Below are 19758 nucleotides of genomic sequence, written 5' to 3'. Positions count from 1 at the left end.
TTCTAAAGCCTTCCTCCCCACTGCTTGCTTCAGGTGGGACTGTAATTCATGCTCCTTGTATGATGTTATCAGACCTGGGACCCCTCCCCGTGCTATGTAGTTTGTTAGGTCTGCTTCCCGTGATAATTGGTAGATGTGTTTGTTGAGGGCATTTTTGAGTGCCATGTAACTTAGGCCCTCTTTTCCCCAGTTTTGTGTTGCCAGGCCCAGTGTTCCTGCATATAGGTTTCCCATGGATTGGTTGACTCTTAATAGATGGGCTTTATCATGCTCTTTAGGCTTCCAATTAGTGCGTTCGACACCTGGTAGTAGTATTTTGCCTGTATGCCCAAGCATTCATAGTGTTATTGCACCAAACCGAACTCCAGGTGGATCAGGCTATTCCGGGTGTATTTTGGTAGCTTAAATATGCGTTTGTACACCTGGCATTGTGATTTCTCTAGTGTGGTATCCATCTCACCTGGTAATGGCTGCTGTGCATAGCCCACTATTGCCCTTATTTTAGATTGTATGACTCTTCTTATTGGGACTGTAGTAGGGCTCAGCAATTTGTCGTGGAGTTTGCACAAAGCGTAAATGGTCGACTGCGCTTTTGAGTTCATTTTTTGAAGATGTAAGGCGTGTTTGCCGGTATCACTGAGCCATGCCCCAAGATAATTGTATGATTTTGTGGTAGCAATTGTCTCACTGCCCACTCTCCATTTAAGAAGTGGGTTTTTTGCGGATCGTCCAAATATTTTACATAAGTTTTATATAGGGCTAGCTAGACCCGAAGGTGTCGGAGAGCTTTACAGAGTCGGGAGCGAATCCAGTGAAACAGTAATAAAATAAACATATGGGGATTGACACAATAGATAACAGGTACACAACACAGCACAATAACAAACAAGCAAATAGTCAACTATGACATAACTTTCAGTCACGCGTACAAGATAATAGACCAAGAACAGTAGTCTAAGAATTAAAGTATTTGTTGAAGAGGAGGAGTTTCAGGTCTCTTTTAAAGCCAAGGAAGGAGGATTTGCATCGCAGATCGCTAGGTAGAGTGTTCCATATGCTCGGAGCATTTCCAGATAAAGAGCGAGACTTGGTAGATTATTTTTTTAGATTGGAATGTAGGAGCAAAAGTGTGTTGGAGCTTCTCAATGATCTAGAAGTCCCTGCTTTCGTAGGTTTGATTTTTAAGTAGTTTGGGGAATGTGAGTGGAGGGCTTTGTGGATGATACTGGCAGTCTTGAAAGTACATCTTCATTCAACAGGAAGCCAGTTGAGTCGCTTGAGAGCAGTAGTGATGTGTTCAAACCAATTGACATCAGTAATGAGCCGAGCTGCCATGTTTAGAACTGATCTCAGAGGTGTGAGGTGAGATTTTAGCATTGCATTTCCGTGGTCTAGTTTGGAGAGGACCAGAGATTGCAACACAATCTTGAAATCATCTGTGGGGATGAATGGTTTGAGCTTTTTGAGGTTTTTTAGTGCGTGAAGCGCTCCTTTGGCTGTTTTTAATGTGTTCTTTCATTGACATGTTGTTGTCCGAGCAGAAGCCCTGGGATTTAGCGAAGTTGGATGGAGAGAGAGCAATTTAAGGCGTTCAGGTGTCTGATCCATTTGAGAATAGGAAGATAGTTGCATTTGGGGGAGAATAGTATTATTTCTGTTTTGTATGGGTTTAGCTTAAGGTGATTGGAGAGAAACCAGGAATCAATCTTGTTCAGAGTGACGTTTAAATGTCCAATGTCACTGGGTGATTTGATTTTGCAGTAAATTTGAGTGTCATCCACATAGAGGTGATATTTGATCCCTGCTTGCTTCAAGATGACCCTAGGGGGTTCCATGAAGAGATTGAACAGGGAGGGGGAGAGAATAGAGCCCTGAGGCACTCAGAGGGTGAGCCGTGTGGGTTTTGATAGACATGAGTTGATTTGGATTTGTTGGCATGGTGTTGTAGGATGGATGTGAACCATTCGAGGATGGTGCCATTGACAAAAAAGCGAAACTTCAGAGATTCAAACAGGGCTGAATATCATTACTTTGGTCTTGTGTGGATTTATGACCAATTCATTGGTTTCGTTATAGATGTTGAGAGCGTTTAAACACCTTTGGAGGCCAATTCTGGTGTGGTCCATCACGACCAAGTCGTCTGCCTATTGCACTGATGAGGTTGGCATTTTGGAGCGTCTCCCTAGATCTGCTGTGTATACGTTAAGAGTTGGGGCAAGGACACAGCCCTGTTTTAGACCCTGGTCTGTAAAACATTTTTTTGTTATTGTGTAATCTTCTAATTTAACTTTTAGCCAAGTTTTATTATATAGGGAGATAATAGCATTCAAGAGGCTTACTCGGATGCCCGAATTTCTTAGCTTGTTCCACAGCTTATATCGAGAAACCCTGTTGAATGCCGCAGAAAAGTCGACAAAACAGGCAACAAATGATTTTTAATTTTTGAGGTTAGCTGGCTGGTTCAGATAGGAGACGGCCACTAAGTTGTCAATTGTCGACCCTCCTTTGCGGAACCCTGTTTGATATGGGGGGGGAGGATTTCTTTGTCTTCGATCCATCTATTCAACTCTGCCAATAAGGTGCTGGCATTGGCTTTCCCTTCGATGTCCAGTAGAGCAATAAATCTGTAGTTTTGGGGTTCTGTATTGTCTCCTTTCTTAAATATTGGTTGCAACAGTGAACTGCCCTATGAACCTGGGCCATTGGCGCTGTAAATGGTATTGATGGAGAAGATTTAGACTCCCTGAATGGGGCTTCGTTTATTGCAGGATGCCTTTATGGCCAGATTGGCCAATTTATAACCATGGTTCAGTTTCTTGGTTGTAAATGACTCGACTGTTGTAAATGTGTACTGGTTATGATTACCCCGCAAGTAACTTTATATATGTATATTATGAATATGACACTCAATAAACAGATCAAACAAAAAATGAATCTGGGACATTGGCTTGCAGGCGACATTCCGAGAATAGGTGGGATAGAACTCCTCCCCCAGAAGGGGAGATTAACTAAGGTCTTGCCAGATAATATGTTAGTGCAAAAACTAAAACTTCACCATTTTAAGAAAACATAGAGGGGGGTAAGCAATGTGGAAATCGGCCCTCAATTTGAGCCAAATGCCAAGAACCCATGCAGCTAGAGAAATAAAGTAGATATGTAGACTGTCACTGACTTTCCTTGTGGCTCACTTTACTTGCCTGTCAATGGTGCCTCACCCGCCTCACGCTGTATGAACAGCATTGCGCAAATCTAAAATTATGGTTCTCAATCCAGCCGTGTGAGGCGCAGCTTCAGTGACTGCGAGTTTGAAACTCTGATGAGGGTTACTTTGACTTTTTCTTTAATTCCATTATACAACACTCCATTCCAAAAAAAGCAAAGTGATTGACCCTGAAGTACAATCATCCAGGAAGATGGGAATCAGTGATGGTTTTACGAAAACACCAATGTGTCATCTTTCTGTGGTCAGGTGATATACAGTACCCCCACTGAGGTTAACTGTGCCACTAAAATCTCCTTAACCAGGGAGATATACATTGCACCATGTGTAGACCATAACAAAACACAATGCCTCCAACATGACAAGGAGGCATAAAGCGTTTGTTGCTTTGGCTGCTATCTAGGTTGGCCAATTCTGCCTCTCGCTCAATCAACGTTGATAACAATGAGAACTTAATATATGGGAATCAGTGAGCTGGGTTAGTATATCCTGATAGTAAACAGGTGCTTTGTTAGAAAAACACAATGTTCTGTTAGCATCTAACCAGTCCCTTTCAACGTGCCTGTTGCGGGTAATTTAAGTATCTTTCATAAAGTCATATTGCATTAGAGTTTTACTCTAGATTGTGATTTTCTTGAGTCACTGCAATGTTTACACTCTACATTGTGATTTTAACTGGAAACACTGCACTGCTTTTTGCACATTGTACCCTATTCCTACCTCTACTCCTGTTACTACCAACAGGTCTCCTAAAATCTGCAGCTTATGCCTTGGTGATTTCTCATCCGCACTTTTCAATTCATGTTCTGTTCGGGCTTGGGTACAGTGGAGCACTGCTTGGACCTGAGCTTGACTGTCAACAAATATACCCATGTCAGTTTTGTTCACCTGGCTTTTACGGTCCACACTTTGGAAATGTGATCCTTGCAGGTCTTTCTCAATTCATCCCTCAACTTGTCACCTAATCGAAAAAGGAGGACAATATCACGCCGATCATCAGACTTTCACTGGCTCTCCAACTGAGACCAAAATAAAGTTTGAACTAGGGTGCCCAGCCTGCAGAGCAGTTCATCTCAACTCACCTCCATAAACTATCAGGGGGCTTGAATAGTCTCAATAGTACCAAGTTTTGGTAAATGCATTGATATTCACCCATTAACGCCCAGGCGTACTATTGCTGCTAAATCTACATGCACAAAATGCAATAAATTCACTTAGGGTAAATCCACCCCTTGATCCAGCAACATTTTAGTCCTGTTCACTGAATCGAAAGCTGTGGACAGGACCATAAAAGCCAGGCACAGTGGACAAAACTGACATGGGTTTATTTGTTCACTGTCAAGCTCAGGTTCAAGCATTGTTCCACTGTACCCAAGCCCGAACAGAACATGAATTGAAAAGGAGAGCGAATATCATTCTCTTGGGCCCATGTAACAAGGCGGTTGTGGACCACTCTCCCTATGATTTTGACTGCATTGTCAATAAGTGATATGGGTCGATAACATTTGGGGCCACACGTTCTCTCTTTTTAAAAATTGGAACGATGGAGGATAAAGTCCAAGAATGAGGGATATTTAAATTAAGGGAGCAATTAAACACGTTAGTAATCAGTGGTCCCCATAAGTCTAGTCTACATTTTATAAAGTTGATTGGGACTGCATTTGGACCTGGTGCTTTCCCGCCTGTGCACTGCTGTATTGCTGGCTCTACTTCTGGCAAAGATACAAAAAGGGGCGACCAGTGCTGCATTCTGTTCTGGAGAGTATTAACCATACCCACGTTTTCCTCTATATGATATATGGTGATTAAGCGCGAGACCCAGTCAGATTCTAAGATATTACAGAGCAATCAAGGACTTTCTGGAACATTCCTAAGTCACATTTTCTTTACCATGTCCCAGAAGGAATTGTTGTTATTCCCTACTGCAGCATGTTCCAATAGTTCCAAATCCCCATTATGTAGAGCCTCTTTCCTGGACTTATGGGTGGATTATAATCCAAACGGACGACACCAAGCTCAGACCCAACTCTTGCGGTGGAGGTCAGCACCTTCCTCAATCTGCGACTGCCCACCAATCAATACTTATCAAACCAATAGGGTACTCCCATATCAGGTTGAAGAGGTTTAAGCAGGGTCTTTTTAATGCACTATTGTAATGGGCAAGCATAACGTCTCCGCTAACTTCAGCCAAACAGCTGAAAAACAACCCCCGTTGAGACTTTAATAATATTGTCAGAATGTTGGCTGAATTTTTGAGGTGCCATACAAGCCTTAGACCGTCTGTGGAATTTTGAGCGATGGAATTACATCAGTGATACTTTTATATCTACTCAGGAGCAATTGGCCTTCGAGACAATGGACATTATGATATCCACACTTGGTCTGTAGGGCCTCCCCTCTGGAAAACCAGAGTAAAACATTATTGGTTGCAAATATCGAATTGATGGTTTAGGCGCGGCCAATCCTTCTGAAGCATGGCAGAAATACACCATCCCCTCTAAATGGATAAGAGTATATCGACTAGACTGTGGGCTGCCAAGTATCTGGACAGCTTTGCTCCTCTGATGTTACTAGTTATTCCACATCCCACCGTTGATGCTCCTGGTTGCCAATTACAACCTGCCAACTGAGCATTAAAATCTGCACACAGTAGGTAATAAAGCCGCGATTTTTTGTGACGTTCGATGGTTTGCAATTTGGAAATAAAATAAACAAATAAGTAAAATGAACACAAATGGCATTAGTAAAATTATTGTAAAAATTAATTAAATAAAAAGAAAAATGGGATAAACTGTCACCCATCTTTAAAACTAAAAGAGCTGGAGATCCAGAGCTGATAATCGTTACTTCTACGAGAAGGTTCAAACTGATCTAGATCGAAAGTTCTCCCATGGCTTTACCTCGAGCTGAGGGAACAGCTACGCTGGAATAACAGGCATAGCATTCAGATATGGGATTAGTAGACCAAGTTTCCTCTAGGGCTATAATATCGTACTTGTGACAAAAGCTCGCTAGTCAGGATTATTAATTTTTCCTTTACGGCCTACAACATTCAAATTTACTATAGAGAATGGTCGCCATTGGTTAGGGCCAAGGAATTCATCCTTGACAAGTGGGAGATTCCGACCAAATCCCTGACCTTGAACAGTGGTTTGATTTATCACAAAAGGAAGCAATTGAAGTCTGAAAGGACATCAAATCTCTTAGCAGTGGGAATAGAAAAGGGAACACTTGAACTTGCTGGGGAAGCTGTTAATCCTTGAGAAGGCACCCTAGCTGGTAGTCTTAGTGGGTAAACCATAGGCAGGGGTCTTCCCTTGTCCTGAAAAATATACAACAATGGATCATTTGGATAATGTGAAATGAGAAGCAGTGCTAAGCATTAGCAACCATTCCGTTTACATGCCTGTAAGTACAGTTAAACGTTTAGGATGTGTTCGTTGATTGCTACACACAACATGGTTGTAAAGCTGTCTAAAGGACTGAATCCGGCAGAAGAACCTTACCTTGACATGTGGGGATATCAAGAAAAAGAAAGACCCCCACACCTAAGAATCCCTTTCCAATCAGTATGTTTAAGGATGAGGGATATCGTCCCATACACAGTGGAGATGTTTCAGCCCCAGTAGGTAGTATTCAACATCGGTTGTCCCTTAGACTTTCTTTGCTCCTGGACGGTCTCACTTCAGGAGAGCAGATGACTCCCATTGGACAATAACTGTTTAGCGACAAGACACAAAAGTTTAAATCCGTTGCTGATTTGCTGTGATGGGAACCAAAAATGTATTAAAATATTATGTGAGAATGCCACCAATCCAACTTGCCAGCTCTCAACTTCAGTATGAAAGCTTCAGTGATTGGTCATTGCAGACCATTTAAACAGATTAACTAAAAACCTAAACAGATTGACCAAAACCTGACTGTACATTGTATCAAACAGAATCCCACCTCTCCTGAGCAGTGTCATAGAAGGCTAGTGGTGTGAAGTCCACAATGCTCTCCAGATCTATTTTAAGGCGAGCCCAATACGTCTGTGATCAATCAAAACCCTCCCCTTATGTGCTCCAAAGATAGTTATTCAGGCAGCTGCCCCTCTGCAGTGCACCACGACCCTTTCCAACTTTGGCAAAATCAAATTGATTCTGGGCCATGCGGTGTGGGAGTGTCTCCTATTCCAGTGGGAGTGTCGAACCAGACTATTCAGCCCAAATTGATCGGTTCTAATGCCATGGCAAGGAACCCTAGTAACATTCAGTCACTCGAACCCTCTTCTAGAGGTTTTTCCTCAAGCCCCAGGAAATACGCGGAGACGAAGCAATGAGGGGGAATCATCTAATCTAGTGACCATCAATCTAACCCTCACTTGCTGCCCCTATGTGGGACTACTGCCCCCCCCCCTCCCCTCCCCCGGCCACAATTGATTCACCTGCCCGGTTACGGAACAAACTCCTCCACTGGGTCCAATTTTTCATTTGTTTTTCCGATTTCCAAAATTGACCACATTTTGTTGACAAGATCGGTCCAACTAAGAAATCTCTATGGGGAGTTTGTGTTATTTATTAACTTCAAACAACCCAGGTTTGCAAGAGTCCTTGTCTAGATATACATCTTTTACACCAACTTGCGGGCATATTAAGCTTCTTTCTCCGGGCTACTATTATAACCATCTGCACTGAGCCCCAAAAGCATTTAATGATCCATTATACAACCGTTTTTCTCCTGTTGATTGCCCACCTCATACCTCCCTGTGCAACAGGCTCCGGGCTTTAAGGTCTCTGCAGGAGACTGACTGACTATGCCGCTGAGGAATCCCCCTCATCTAGCTAGGAGGATGTTTTGATTGCCCAGGTTATTTGGCCCGACCCAGTGCCTATAGCTGTACCTAATGTTCTTGTTAAACCTCATCCGCCACTTAAGCGCTCCTATTCAGGTTTACCCAGCTCCCCTGTTCCATTTCCAAAATTAATACATCCTGGCTAAAAAGGGATCTGTAATTGTACCTCATGGAACATTATTGGGCTTCAAAGAAAACTAAGTGCCCCGGGTTATATTATTTCAGTTTCGAATGCATTGGGTCTCCAGGAAACTTGGTGTGTAGATCCAACTCATGTAGATGGGTTTTCCTCCCTTTTTACAGCAGCCACACCATCCCTGGCAGGTCGGGCTAAAGGTGCCTACAGATTTGAATTTCAAGGTTGATTCCTGTTACCATTACGAGGTCTATCACTGTTTGTATTATTTTCATTTAAGAGCGGATCTGATTAGGTAGTGGTTAGCTTTTATAACAACGTGTTTGACTCTTCCCGCAGTGATTTCGTCCTTGCCCCGAATGTAGGCCTGGGTGCGTTTTTACGCCCAATCCTCTCTAATTGTATTCTTTTTGGCTCAAGATTTTGATATCCAAAAATGTCCTCTCTCAGCAAGGCATGTGTGTGGTTTAATTGACGTAGTGTGTGAGGGAATCTCACACTTCTCACATAATGCTTGTGAGAAATCTTTGAATTCTCCAATTGTTAAGTAGGACCTCTTACTATTGGTGAGTAGCAACATGGAGGGCAATAAAGATCCCTTCTTTTATTGGTAGAGAGGCCTATACTACCATTGACCATGCTCGGATATCCTCCGCTACTAGTGACTTGGTCGTCCTTTACTTTAGAGTTATTCCAACTGCTGTGAGCGACCATTACCCACTAATTTTATCCATGTCCTTCCAGGCAGAATGCTCTATCGAAATGTTGTGTGTTGCTAATGTTACCCCAGTTATGCCCAATGGCGTCTGTATTAAACGGGGTGGGGTTGAGCCTCTCTGTGTGCTGTAGAAGTTGTTAACTATGAGCGCACCTTAGTCTTATTATTGCCTGGGTACTGAGGCGGACCACGACAGGTTGTTGTACACTTTTGGAAATATTGCCAGGTCCCTTAATGCATTACTTACACAACCTTTTAGACTACAAATTACAAAGAGACGTGGTTGGTTTGATCATTCATGTACTCACGGCATCTAAACACCCATGGATTGCCTTACATAGCTCCCCCAGGTACTATTCAGTCATTAAGCAACAAAGAAAGAATTATAATCTGGCATTAGTTCATAGGAAAAAGGTGCTTAGAGATAAGGCTTAGTAAAATTTGACCCATGTGGCTGAGACTAATGATGTTACCCCATTTTTTAGTAATGTCAATACACTTTTTTTTTTTTTTTTTTTTTTTTTTAAATGGTACAGCACCTGAATTTACTTCATTTGTTTCTCAACAAGCGTCAGTTGACCATTTTCAGGTATTTTTGATTCCCTGAAGGATAACGCTCTCCCAATACCTGACGAGAATGCTAACCAACTATGTTGCGGGCCCCTGGACTTTCTTTGGATGAGGCTCTCCTTTCCCTATAATGTAGTGCCGGGGGACAAGGTACGTGGTCCAGATAAAGTCCCGGTCGATGCCTTCAGAGCAAAGGGGGGGGGAACAATCGGGCTCCATTTTTAATGTTTAATGCGGCCACTGAGGGCACAATCCCTTCCAGCTGGGCCGATTCAATCATAGTGCCTATCTTTAAACAGAGGGACAGACCTGACCCGAAATGTTATTGTATCATCTCCCTCCTGGATTCCCCGGCAAAACTGATGGGCAGGGTTCTTCTGCAGAGACTAGAGCACTGGACAGAGGGCAGGTCTATCCTGTGGAGGCTCAGTATGGATTAAGGAGGGGGTTGGGGACAGTGGAGCAAGGAGCGAATCTTGACCTGCTCATTGGGAAATACACTAAGGCCAAATCAGGATCCCTTTACTTATGTTTCGTTACTTCAGCAGCGCTTTTGATTTGGTTGATCACTCGCTTCTCGGGCTTACCTTGCTCTCACTTTGAGCCCCTGAGAATATAGTCTTCTTTCTGTCCCGGCTGTATAAGAATCTGTCTGCTAAGGTTCCTAATGCCCCCAATGGTAAATGCTCCCAACTATTTAAAATCAAAAGGGGAATTAGACAGGGTTGTGTTCTGGCACCTTTTTCCCTCTTTTTATTAATGGGGTCGATGATGCACTTCAGGCTCTGTGGGCTGATGCACCCATAGTCATTGGACGCTCAGTCCCCATGTTGTAGTACGCCAATGACGTTGTGCTGATGTCAAAGACTCCAGTCAGCCTGCAGGGACTGTTCAACACATTTGATTAATTTGATGGAGGCCAGGAAAATGAATTTATGTCCTGCACTGGCTGCATACCTGCAAAACACAAAGTTCAGCCAGAGGAAGAGATGCTCCAAATGTTTATTGCTGTACTTGAATAAGCCCAACCGCTGGATATAAAATTATTGCTGTATATGGTAGGCTGATGATAAGGAGTAAAGTGATGTAAATGCCACAAACATAAGAGACAATGAATAGATTTATTCCTACTCGTACTAGTGCAAGAAGACATAGGTAAGTAACCGTTGTTTGTAGATCAGAGGATGATTATTATACACTTATACCGGGCAACATCCCTCAACATCTGAGATGTGTTCTCCATCAACATAGAGGGTGTTTCATTGTCCAGAAACTGATTCGAAGTCTCACTCAATGATTATGTAACATCCTAATACAAGTGGGTGCGATCTTCAGAACAATCCTTAAAATAAGACACCCCTAGGTGTAGCTACAAATAAGTTCTGTGTATTTATTTACTCCTACAAAGCGCAATTGGCCAAGGCACTGTAACGTCTGTCCAGATCCTGAGATCACGTTCCTTGGCATGCCTACTGGTCTGATCCATTGAGTATTGGTAGACCTGTGTAAAATGTGGTTATTTTAATACAATTTGGCGCAATTTCCAAATGTAATGTTAAGCGAAATGTGCAAAATTTTCAGCACTTCACATAATGCAAAAAGTGATTCTGACCCATGGGTGACAGATTTGAGCAGAAAATGTCACACCAAGACACATTTTCTTCTCGAACTGGGTCCTGCTGATATTTCACAAGAGAAAAGTTACTCGAGATAGCTATGAAATGTTTTTCACAAAAACTACACATATTTCGAAAGAAGGAAAAAAAACTATCACAAACGTTACACTCTGCCCTAGAAATGGGTAGCTCAACCAGTCACAGCTGCAGTCAGGACTGCAATTCTAGCACTGCGGTCATGTCTAGGATGAGCTTACGTTAGTTCCCTTTCATACATTTCCAACCAGAAATTCAAACAAGACAGATAATGTCTGCCGAAAATCTGACAAGAAGACAGATCTGCATGTCACTGCAGGTATACCTTGCTGGCCAAGCTACAGCAATGGCCCGAGGAGGGAAGTTCAACCTTCAATAATTACAATAACATTATGAAAACGACAACATTTATCACCCAAACAGCCTCGGAAAAAAACATCTTTTCCTAGCAATTTGTTGCGGAAACACAGACACGTAATTTATTTGCAGATACTTACTACACCGTACATTTTATTTGTTGAATGTCGCATAATATGTGGCACGAACTATTTAGAATAATGGGAAACCTGTGTTTGGTTTCGGACTACTCCCTGAAGCTAGCATGAAATGTCTTCTTTCTTTATTCTTGAAGTCATTGTAGCAGCTGGAACTTTTGTCTCAATCTCACTGCAGGCACTACTGCCAACTGGTGGTGCAAAATAAGGCCAATGACCTGTCACTAAGATTTCTTTCTGTGATCCTTCTACCCAAACATATGAAATGTGATCACTGTGATATTGTCTATTTTAAGAATAGATGCGGCCTACTTACTAATCTCAAGCTACCTCTGGCCTGGTGCCCAGAATTCTGGAGGAATTAACTCTGTGTACCAGACAACCAGTTAGAAAATACACAGACTCACTGGGCCATGGTGCCCATCACTACTGGTTCTGTTATCACACAATGCCCTTTGTACGGGAAGGAACTGCTAAGGAGATGTGGTGGGGAGGCGGGGGGGGGGCGGGGGTGAGCCTGAACCAGGTCAAGCTTTAAAACATGAACCTCCCACTTATAAACAAGGGGCTCATTTTCACCCTGGAGCCTCCTTATTTGATGGACAAGGCGAGTAAGACTCGGAGCTCCTGACAGTCTCAATCAATCCTGCCCCTCCCAAACTGGGGACAAGAACTGCTCCCGAACCAACAAGCGGTTAGACAGTGAAAGCTGTAGAAGTCAGAGGCATCCAGGGAACAACACATTTCAAAAGCAACAAAATCAATCTCAGCTCAATAGAAGTGAAACAAATGTAAGAGGGTGTTCTGATTGTTCTTAGCAGCTATGCAGAGCAGCTTATGGAAGGGTACAATGCCCAAACAGAATGAATGTACTCAAGGCGCACTGCACTGACACTTGGCATATCATGAAATTGAGGGGGTTCTGTTACACATACATAATTGCTAAATAAAATGTTGCGTGTTTTACTATTGCTCGTATAGCCTTCATCTTGTGATTTGGTAGCACTGTAAATTATTAGCCACTAGTTCAGTGTTTTTCATTTGAACTGCCTTGAATGATGTAGGGCCTGGTTATCCCACTGGGCTCAGGCATGTGAACTACTGGTTCTACTAAGATGGCTCAACAGTACATTTAGCCACGTTACTGTACCTGTGTCTTGCATTTGGCAGAGATTGCACAGCAAAAGATATTTTAACAGAAATTAGAAACTTTTAGATGGGCGCATTGCTCATCTCAATTTTATGTAGCTTTGGGTTTGCTGATTTAGAAGCTAGGTTTTTCTGATTTGGGTGCATGGAGGGGATATTAGTGGTAATGTAATTTACAGCTTTGGAAGTCAAACTTTCAGGATGTAAAATATCGCTAATTACCTAAACAGTACTAACCAGATGTATGGCTGCATCTCAGCCTAACACCACCACTGAATAATTAACTACTTATAAAAATTAATAGTGACTGGAAGTCTTCTGAGGGATATCCCAGGTAGATTGGCAGTGGCTGCCCTCACTAGGGAATTATGCCACCAGTACCCGCACCAATGCCTCCTGGATGTCACTATATTGGACTCCCGCTAGATACTTTCTAGAGAAGTACCAGTTTTCTAAACTAATTTGTATTTATTTCCATGTTCTCTAAACACATCATTGACCTAATGGGCAAGCATCAACTCGCTGACAAAGGCTTACAGGGCAAATGTCTCATCCTGACTGACTTCAAGGAAATGTATTACCTTTGGTGGGTGTTACTTAGTTGACTAAGCTAGAGGTACCAGGGCAATGTTACCCAAGAATTACACCAACCACCCCAATACTCACCGCAGGACCATCACAGGCGGTGTACTGGATGATGACCTGAAAAGGTTCGTGTGGCTGCAAGACGGCTGGTACCGAGATGATGAGCGCTGAGCCGTAATCGGTGAAGGCATCCACTCTGAAGGGTAGAGGGCAGGAAGAGGTGGAGTGCAAGGTAGCATCTGTGGGCTCACCCAGCCAGTCCGAGGCAGAAGGAGATGTGCTGTTGGCTGCAGGGTAGTAGGGGTTGCCAGATGACACGGCACTGAAATTGTCCAAAGTAGGATCAGAAGCAGCGGGAGACAGGGGGCCGCAGTCTATGAATGGGGCAGAGAGTGGGGTGGAAGCGGTGGAGGGGAGTGAAAGTGGGGTGGAATCAGGGGAGAGAAGTGAGGAAGGAGATGAAGAATCAGAAGGCATGGAAGTGCCAGGAGGACAAACTGGCAGAGGAGCAGATGAGAAAGAGGTGGCGCTGAATGGGGCAGGCGATGGGCAAGAAGGACCAGGTGAAGGGCAAACATTGGAAGATGAGGGGCAGGAGTTGCTGGAGGAGTCAGGTGAGTGGCAGGTGGTACTGGAGGGAGCAGATGTGGGGCAATACTTGATACGAGATGAGCTGTAGTTTTCAGAGGAGAGCCCACAGCTGCTGGAAGGGGTAGATGAGGGGCAAGAGGTGCTAGACGAGGAGTAATTGCAGCTGGGGGGAGCAGGTGAGGAGCAATTTCTCATGGATGATGCAGGCAAGGGGCAATTACTGTTGGTGGAGGCAGGTGATCGGCAGCGACCACCAAAAAGTGCAGAAGGGTCGGGCAGATGGGTGGCTCCCATGGTTGGGACAGATCCCCCCTGAGCCCGCAGGGGGGAGCGGGGAAAGCAGGGCAGGGGCTGCTCCCGGGCAGGCCCCATCCTGCAGCGGACCGCCTGCACGCTAAGGGCCGGGTGGGTGTCCAGCACCAGGGCGCCCGGCGAGGCCTGCAGGGCACTCAGCTCCAACACCAGCACCCCGGCCAGCTCCCGGGTCTCGGGCCGAAGCTCCAGCCCCAGGTGGAAGTGCCGCAGCCGGAAGAGGTGGAAGCTGGAGGCCGAGGCCACGTCCGCCGGCAGCGGGGGGCCGGGGGTGGCAGGCCCGGCGGGGGCAGGGGGCACCAGGCTCCGGCGGCGACAGCAGCACAGACCTGGGGCGGGGGTCGAAGCCATGGCGGGGTGGCCGGGCTGGCGCTATGTGAAATCCATCAGAGAGGCCTGCTCGGAACGGTGAAGCCGCGGGCTTGCGTAGCCGCCGCGGTCGGCCAGGGAGAAGGGCAGCCGGCGGAGGTAAACAGGGCACTCGGCGGAGACGCTGTACGCAAGAGCCGGCCGGTCCCGAGGAAACAGGAAGTGACAGGGCGGAGGGGGAGGAGGCGACCGACGGCCTGGGGGAGGAGACAGCAGAGGCCTGTGGAGAGAGGGCGACGACAGGGGGATGAATGGTCGGGGTGCGTGGGGGGTCGGGATAGAGCTGAGGCTGGACAAGGAGGGGCAATAAACAAAGTGAGAGCAGAAGTTGTCCGACCCCAAAGAGAGGTAGGGTGTGAAGGCAGTAGGGAGGGGGGGGGGTAGAGATAATATTTTGTTGTTTAAAAGGAAAGCGAGAGGGAGGGTTTTATCAACGGAACACCGTGGTGAGAAGTGAGACCGACACTATTTCCCTTTTTTTTTTAACACCAAAAGGCATAGCTGACAAGTTTTCATTTGTCTTATTATGTGCGACGTTTCTATGTTTTGAGTGTGCCTGTGTCTGTGTGACATTTAAATGTCGTGCGTGTGATACGTTGAATGGCAGTTTGTCATGAGTGGACAAGAGTATGGTGTTCATGATGTAGCAGGATGCACTTCAGAAATTATTCTTTTTTTGTGCTGTTTAATATTCTAGAACAGTGGTTCGTAAACTGTGGTCCGGGGACACCTGAATGTCCGCAACGCCTAATCAGGGATTCCCCGACTGCTTTAAAAATGAATAATATTTACTTGATTCCTAGGGAATGTAGGGCTGAAGCAGGTCCATGAATACAAGTATTTGGGTGCGATATTTTCCAGATGATATCCACTGGGATAAACATTTGGCCTCCAGGAAAATGGTAACGTCAGCTGAAGTAAATAAACGTAATGGCCTCTTAGAAAATTGTAATGTCAGCTGAAGTAAATAAACGTAATGACCTCTTAGAAAATGGTAATGTAAGCTGAAGTAAAGGCCCTAAAAAGTGTTGTTGTGTTGGTAACTATGCTGTGGGCACGGACCCTTGTTAGATTCTATTGATGTTCTAATCTAGAGTCTTGGGTCCATGCGGTGTTGTTCTTGGGAGCAGTTGGGGAGTTGCTTTGAGAGGAATCGGATGTCAACTGGTGGTGCTGTTCAACTGAAATAAATACCACTTCTTTCATCAATTTGGAGTACTATCATACTTAACAAGGGTTAAATATAGATTTGCCAGTTATACCTTTGAACCTTTAAGCAAGGTGATCCAGGGTAGACTCACTACTCTCTACTGCTCTGAGGTATTAGCAATGAATAGGCGGGTCCCATGGGAGGGTCTAGAATGTTGTATCTTAAAACTGCTCCTTGACCTCTCTAAAAGTGCAATGATCCTACCTATAAGGATGCAGCTAGGTAATGTTGCTTGGAGTGCCTTGGCAGATGCAAGAGCCCTGTGCTTTTATTTTACGATGTGTATCACTTGTATGTGATTTTTGTGACTACAGCTGGTTGGCATTTTTACTTGATATCATTACTGGAGTAGTACTCTCCCTTTCTTCCTTTTGTAAAGCGCTCTGATATCCCTCGGAATCTGGTTCGCACTATATAAAACTTTATAAAATAAAAAAATAAATAAAAAAAATTAGCTTCAGTCTGAAAAGTTATCGACCCTCATCCTTACTGAGCTGTTCTCAATTTTTTCTTGCAAGAGTAATCCTGTGTCACTAATGGTAGGGCACCTGAGGGTTCCTGACTTATACCCTGAGGAAGGTAAAGCTTTATAGCTTAGGGATTGTGCCATGGAAACTAGTCAGAGGGAAGATTTGCACTATCTTAAGAATAAGAGCTCTGTTAGTGCCTTCCTTACTCTTCAGGGGAGTATGGATCACTTTCCATATCTATATAGAATCCCGGATAAGTTCTTGCGATATGAAATTTAGCATCTAAGAATTGGCATTGACTCAAGATGCCAGATTTGAAGCTGAAAATTATGGAGGACCAGGGTCAGTGCACCTGCCGGCAGGTCGCAAGTACTCAGTGAGTCATCTATTGTTGGATTGTATACTTTTCCTTGAGGAAAGGAAGTCGTTTCTCTGCCTCATTTTCATAAAATATGGTACTCGAACACAGAATAAGGACCCTAACCTGATATATGGGCTTAGATTCAGGATTTAGCTATTGCTACTGGTCAATTCCTGCATATGATTGTAACCTCTTTGGCAGGCCCTCTCTTGTAAGTTCATTTGGGCCAAATGTGGTAGGAGGCTGTTCGAAGGGAAGGCCTAGGGTTGTGATAGTTGTCTTGTACAGTGCACTTTGTAGGAGAGTAGGATCTGCTTCTTATAGTTACCCCCACTTTTTGCTGATGTGACACTGTTTTCGACTTAGATTGACTGGGATCCTTCTATCCAGGACCCCAGTCTAGCTGCTTTCTCCTCTAAATTGATTGCATGTACTTTTGGTACACTCCAGATTGGATTCTGGGATACCCTTATAATTCCCTAGTATATGGTATACGATGTACCCAGGGCATAGGTACCCCAGAGGCCTCCAAGGGGCTGCAGCTTGTATTATGCCACCCCTGAGAGACCATTCAAAATGATACCACAGGTCTGCTACAGCAGCCTGTGTAAGGTGGTGCATGCACCCCTTACTTAGATATAGGTTCACTATATCTACTCTATATCACTGCACATATAAACCCCTATGGCAGGCCTTATCAATCCTGAAGTCAGGGTGCTGGGTTTTATGTGAGAGGGTGCACCTGCATGAGCAGAGCCCCTCCGCAGCCTTCGTAACCTATTTTCCGGGGTTGTTTGTGATGCAGCCAACCATATATACTTAAGTGCATTATAACCTCACGGTAAATGCTAACTGTAAAACGGCTGCATAGAAACATGTCGTGTTTGGTGTCAAACACCTTGGAATCATACCTCCTCATCCATAACTGGCGGGGAAGGTATGATACCACCCTACTAGAGGGACAAATGTGACATACTGGGCTACCCTGTACCAGCTTTCTCTACCTGGGCATCACAAAATGGATGCTGCCAGCCACACAGGTCTTCCCTCCTGCTACTGGGCCAAGCTCGAGCAGGGGAAGGCTTGACAATAGGCTTCCTGTCACAGGGAGGTGTGACCACCTCTCAGACAGGCTTTAGTGTATTGGGGCTGGGTGGGTGCACTCTGAGAGTGCTTTGATATCTGCACTGGGGGCACATTTGGTGTCCCTGTGCATAGTCCAGCTCAAACCGGTTGCAGGACCCATTTGGTCCTGCTCTGGCGCGAAACTGGACAAAGTACATGGGTGTACCCACCCCTCTATCTTGACCCTCTCATAGGTGTGTCCCCAGAGTTGGTCCCACCCCTTCCTTGGGTATAAAGTAGGAACCCCTGACAACAGGACTTTAGATTTTACCTGGACTAAACTCTGCTACAGAAACCAAGTACTTCGAAGATCTGCACGACGCTGGACGACTGAAGAATATCCCTGGAGTAAAGGAGTTACTCCCCTGCAAGGCAGGCATCTAAACGCATCTGACCAGTTTGCATCTCCCGAGCTCCTGAGGACTCCGAAGATTTCTGCAGCACAGGAGGTGGGTTCCCACGGTCTCTGAGGTTGATCTGCGCTCTCAGCTATTCTGAGGCCCGTATCCCTCGTGGGGACCATGCAACCCGAACCCCTGTGCACCGTGTACTTTTGCAGCAGCATATGCTTTTCGGCGATACCTGAGGCTGTGCTTTGGGCTACTTGTAGTCAGACCCCGAGTAGTAGTTGCCCTGAACATTTCCGGCCTACACTCCACGAGTGTTCCGTGGACTGGTACTTTGTGATTCAGCTCGAGGTCCCTTCGCGATCCCTGGTCCGTTGGCCTGTGGGTCCCTTTGAAGGTAACTTTGACTTTCTGTGGACCTTCCTGGTTGCTCCAGATGTGCCTTGATTCTCCATAGCTTGGAGAGGCCCCAGGACCTTGCTGGTCCTCACCGAAGCTTCATTCCTCTGATCGCGTGGGTTGCAGTTGCCAAGGCTTGCTGGTGTTCATTCTGGACACTGACCCCCCCAGCACTCGACATCCTGCGTGGGACAGCTCACCTCCTGACTTTGGTCGTCGTCGATGTCTCCTGGTCCCCGTGACTGCAGAGTCAAGCTTCACCTCTTCTCACCTGAAACACCCGGCATCAGTGGGCATTCGTTTATCATGCCCCTGGTCACTGTGAAGTGACCCAGACTGTGCCCCCTCTGCTTTCAGGTTCTTCTCCCCTCAGATCCAGGCTTGGATTCCACCGGACACTTTTCATCTTCCCGGCAGCAGCACTTTTTCGCATCACGCCATTGAAAACTACGAAGGTTTCCGACATCACTTGACCCCAATGCACCCGGCTCCTCTGGGATAGGTAACACAGGTATCTCGGTACTCTCAAGGGTGCTGGCCTTAGAACCTTCTATGTTTAACTGGTTTTGCTTAAAGTCCTCTCCGAAGTGTCCTTAATCTTTAAAATTCCAACTGCGACCTTCCCATAGAGTTTTATTTTTTTATTTTAAGAAGGTTTATTGCATATACCACAAATATACACATCCATTCGCCTACAACCCTGAGGCTGGCAGCATGGTTTCTAGAAAATATCTTCCCATAGAGTTGTACGGAGCTCGCGTCTTTGTTCTCACACTGCACCCGTCCTCCGTTGGTGGCTCTCATACAATCATTGAGCAGAAGGGAGAGGTTACCTATGAAGAACCGGAATAACCCACTTACTGGGTCTCGGCGGCGGGCAAACCGCCCAAGTCTTCCATACCCTCCATACGTAGTAAAAGGAGACACAGGAGCCTTCGTCTGCAGGAGGAACCCACATTTATTCAAATAGCCCGGGCTATGGAACAGAGACCCAAGCTAGTCAGAGACAAAACCCAGGAGGCTGCTGCTTTACTCCGCAGCTTACAAGCCTTTTATACTTTTTCATTCCAGTCTATTGGCTGTTAGTCCATTGTTCAATCAGGGTAGTGTTTGCAGTTGATAACCAGATCCAGACGATGTTTGTAGGTGGTGACCTGGTCAAGGATTGGTACACAAATCATTGTTCACTCAGTGTGATCAAAGCTGGTCTTTCAGG

The 19758-nt window shown here is 45.2% G+C and overlaps 1 protein-coding gene across 1 annotated transcript in view; it reads right to left on the bottom strand.

The window, feature by feature from the left end:
* The window catches only part of RNPEPL1 (arginyl aminopeptidase like 1), a 132927-nt gene extending 118130 nt beyond the window's left edge, over positions 1-14797 (bottom strand). The window contains exon 1 of the mRNA XM_085635624.1: positions 13440-14797. Within this exon, the coding sequence (XP_085491750.1) occupies positions 13440-14612 (1173 nt within the window). The 5' untranslated portion in view covers positions 14613-14797. The remainder of the gene's footprint in view (positions 1-13439) is intronic.
* Between the last annotated feature and the right edge of the window lie 4961 nt (positions 14798-19758).

This window comes from Triturus cristatus, chromosome 11, assembly GCF_964204655.1.
Source record: "Triturus cristatus chromosome 11, aTriCri1.1, whole genome shotgun sequence".
NCBI lineage: Eukaryota > Metazoa > Chordata > Amphibia > Caudata > Salamandridae > Triturus > Triturus cristatus.
This window is presented reverse-complemented; position numbering and strand designations above follow the sequence as displayed.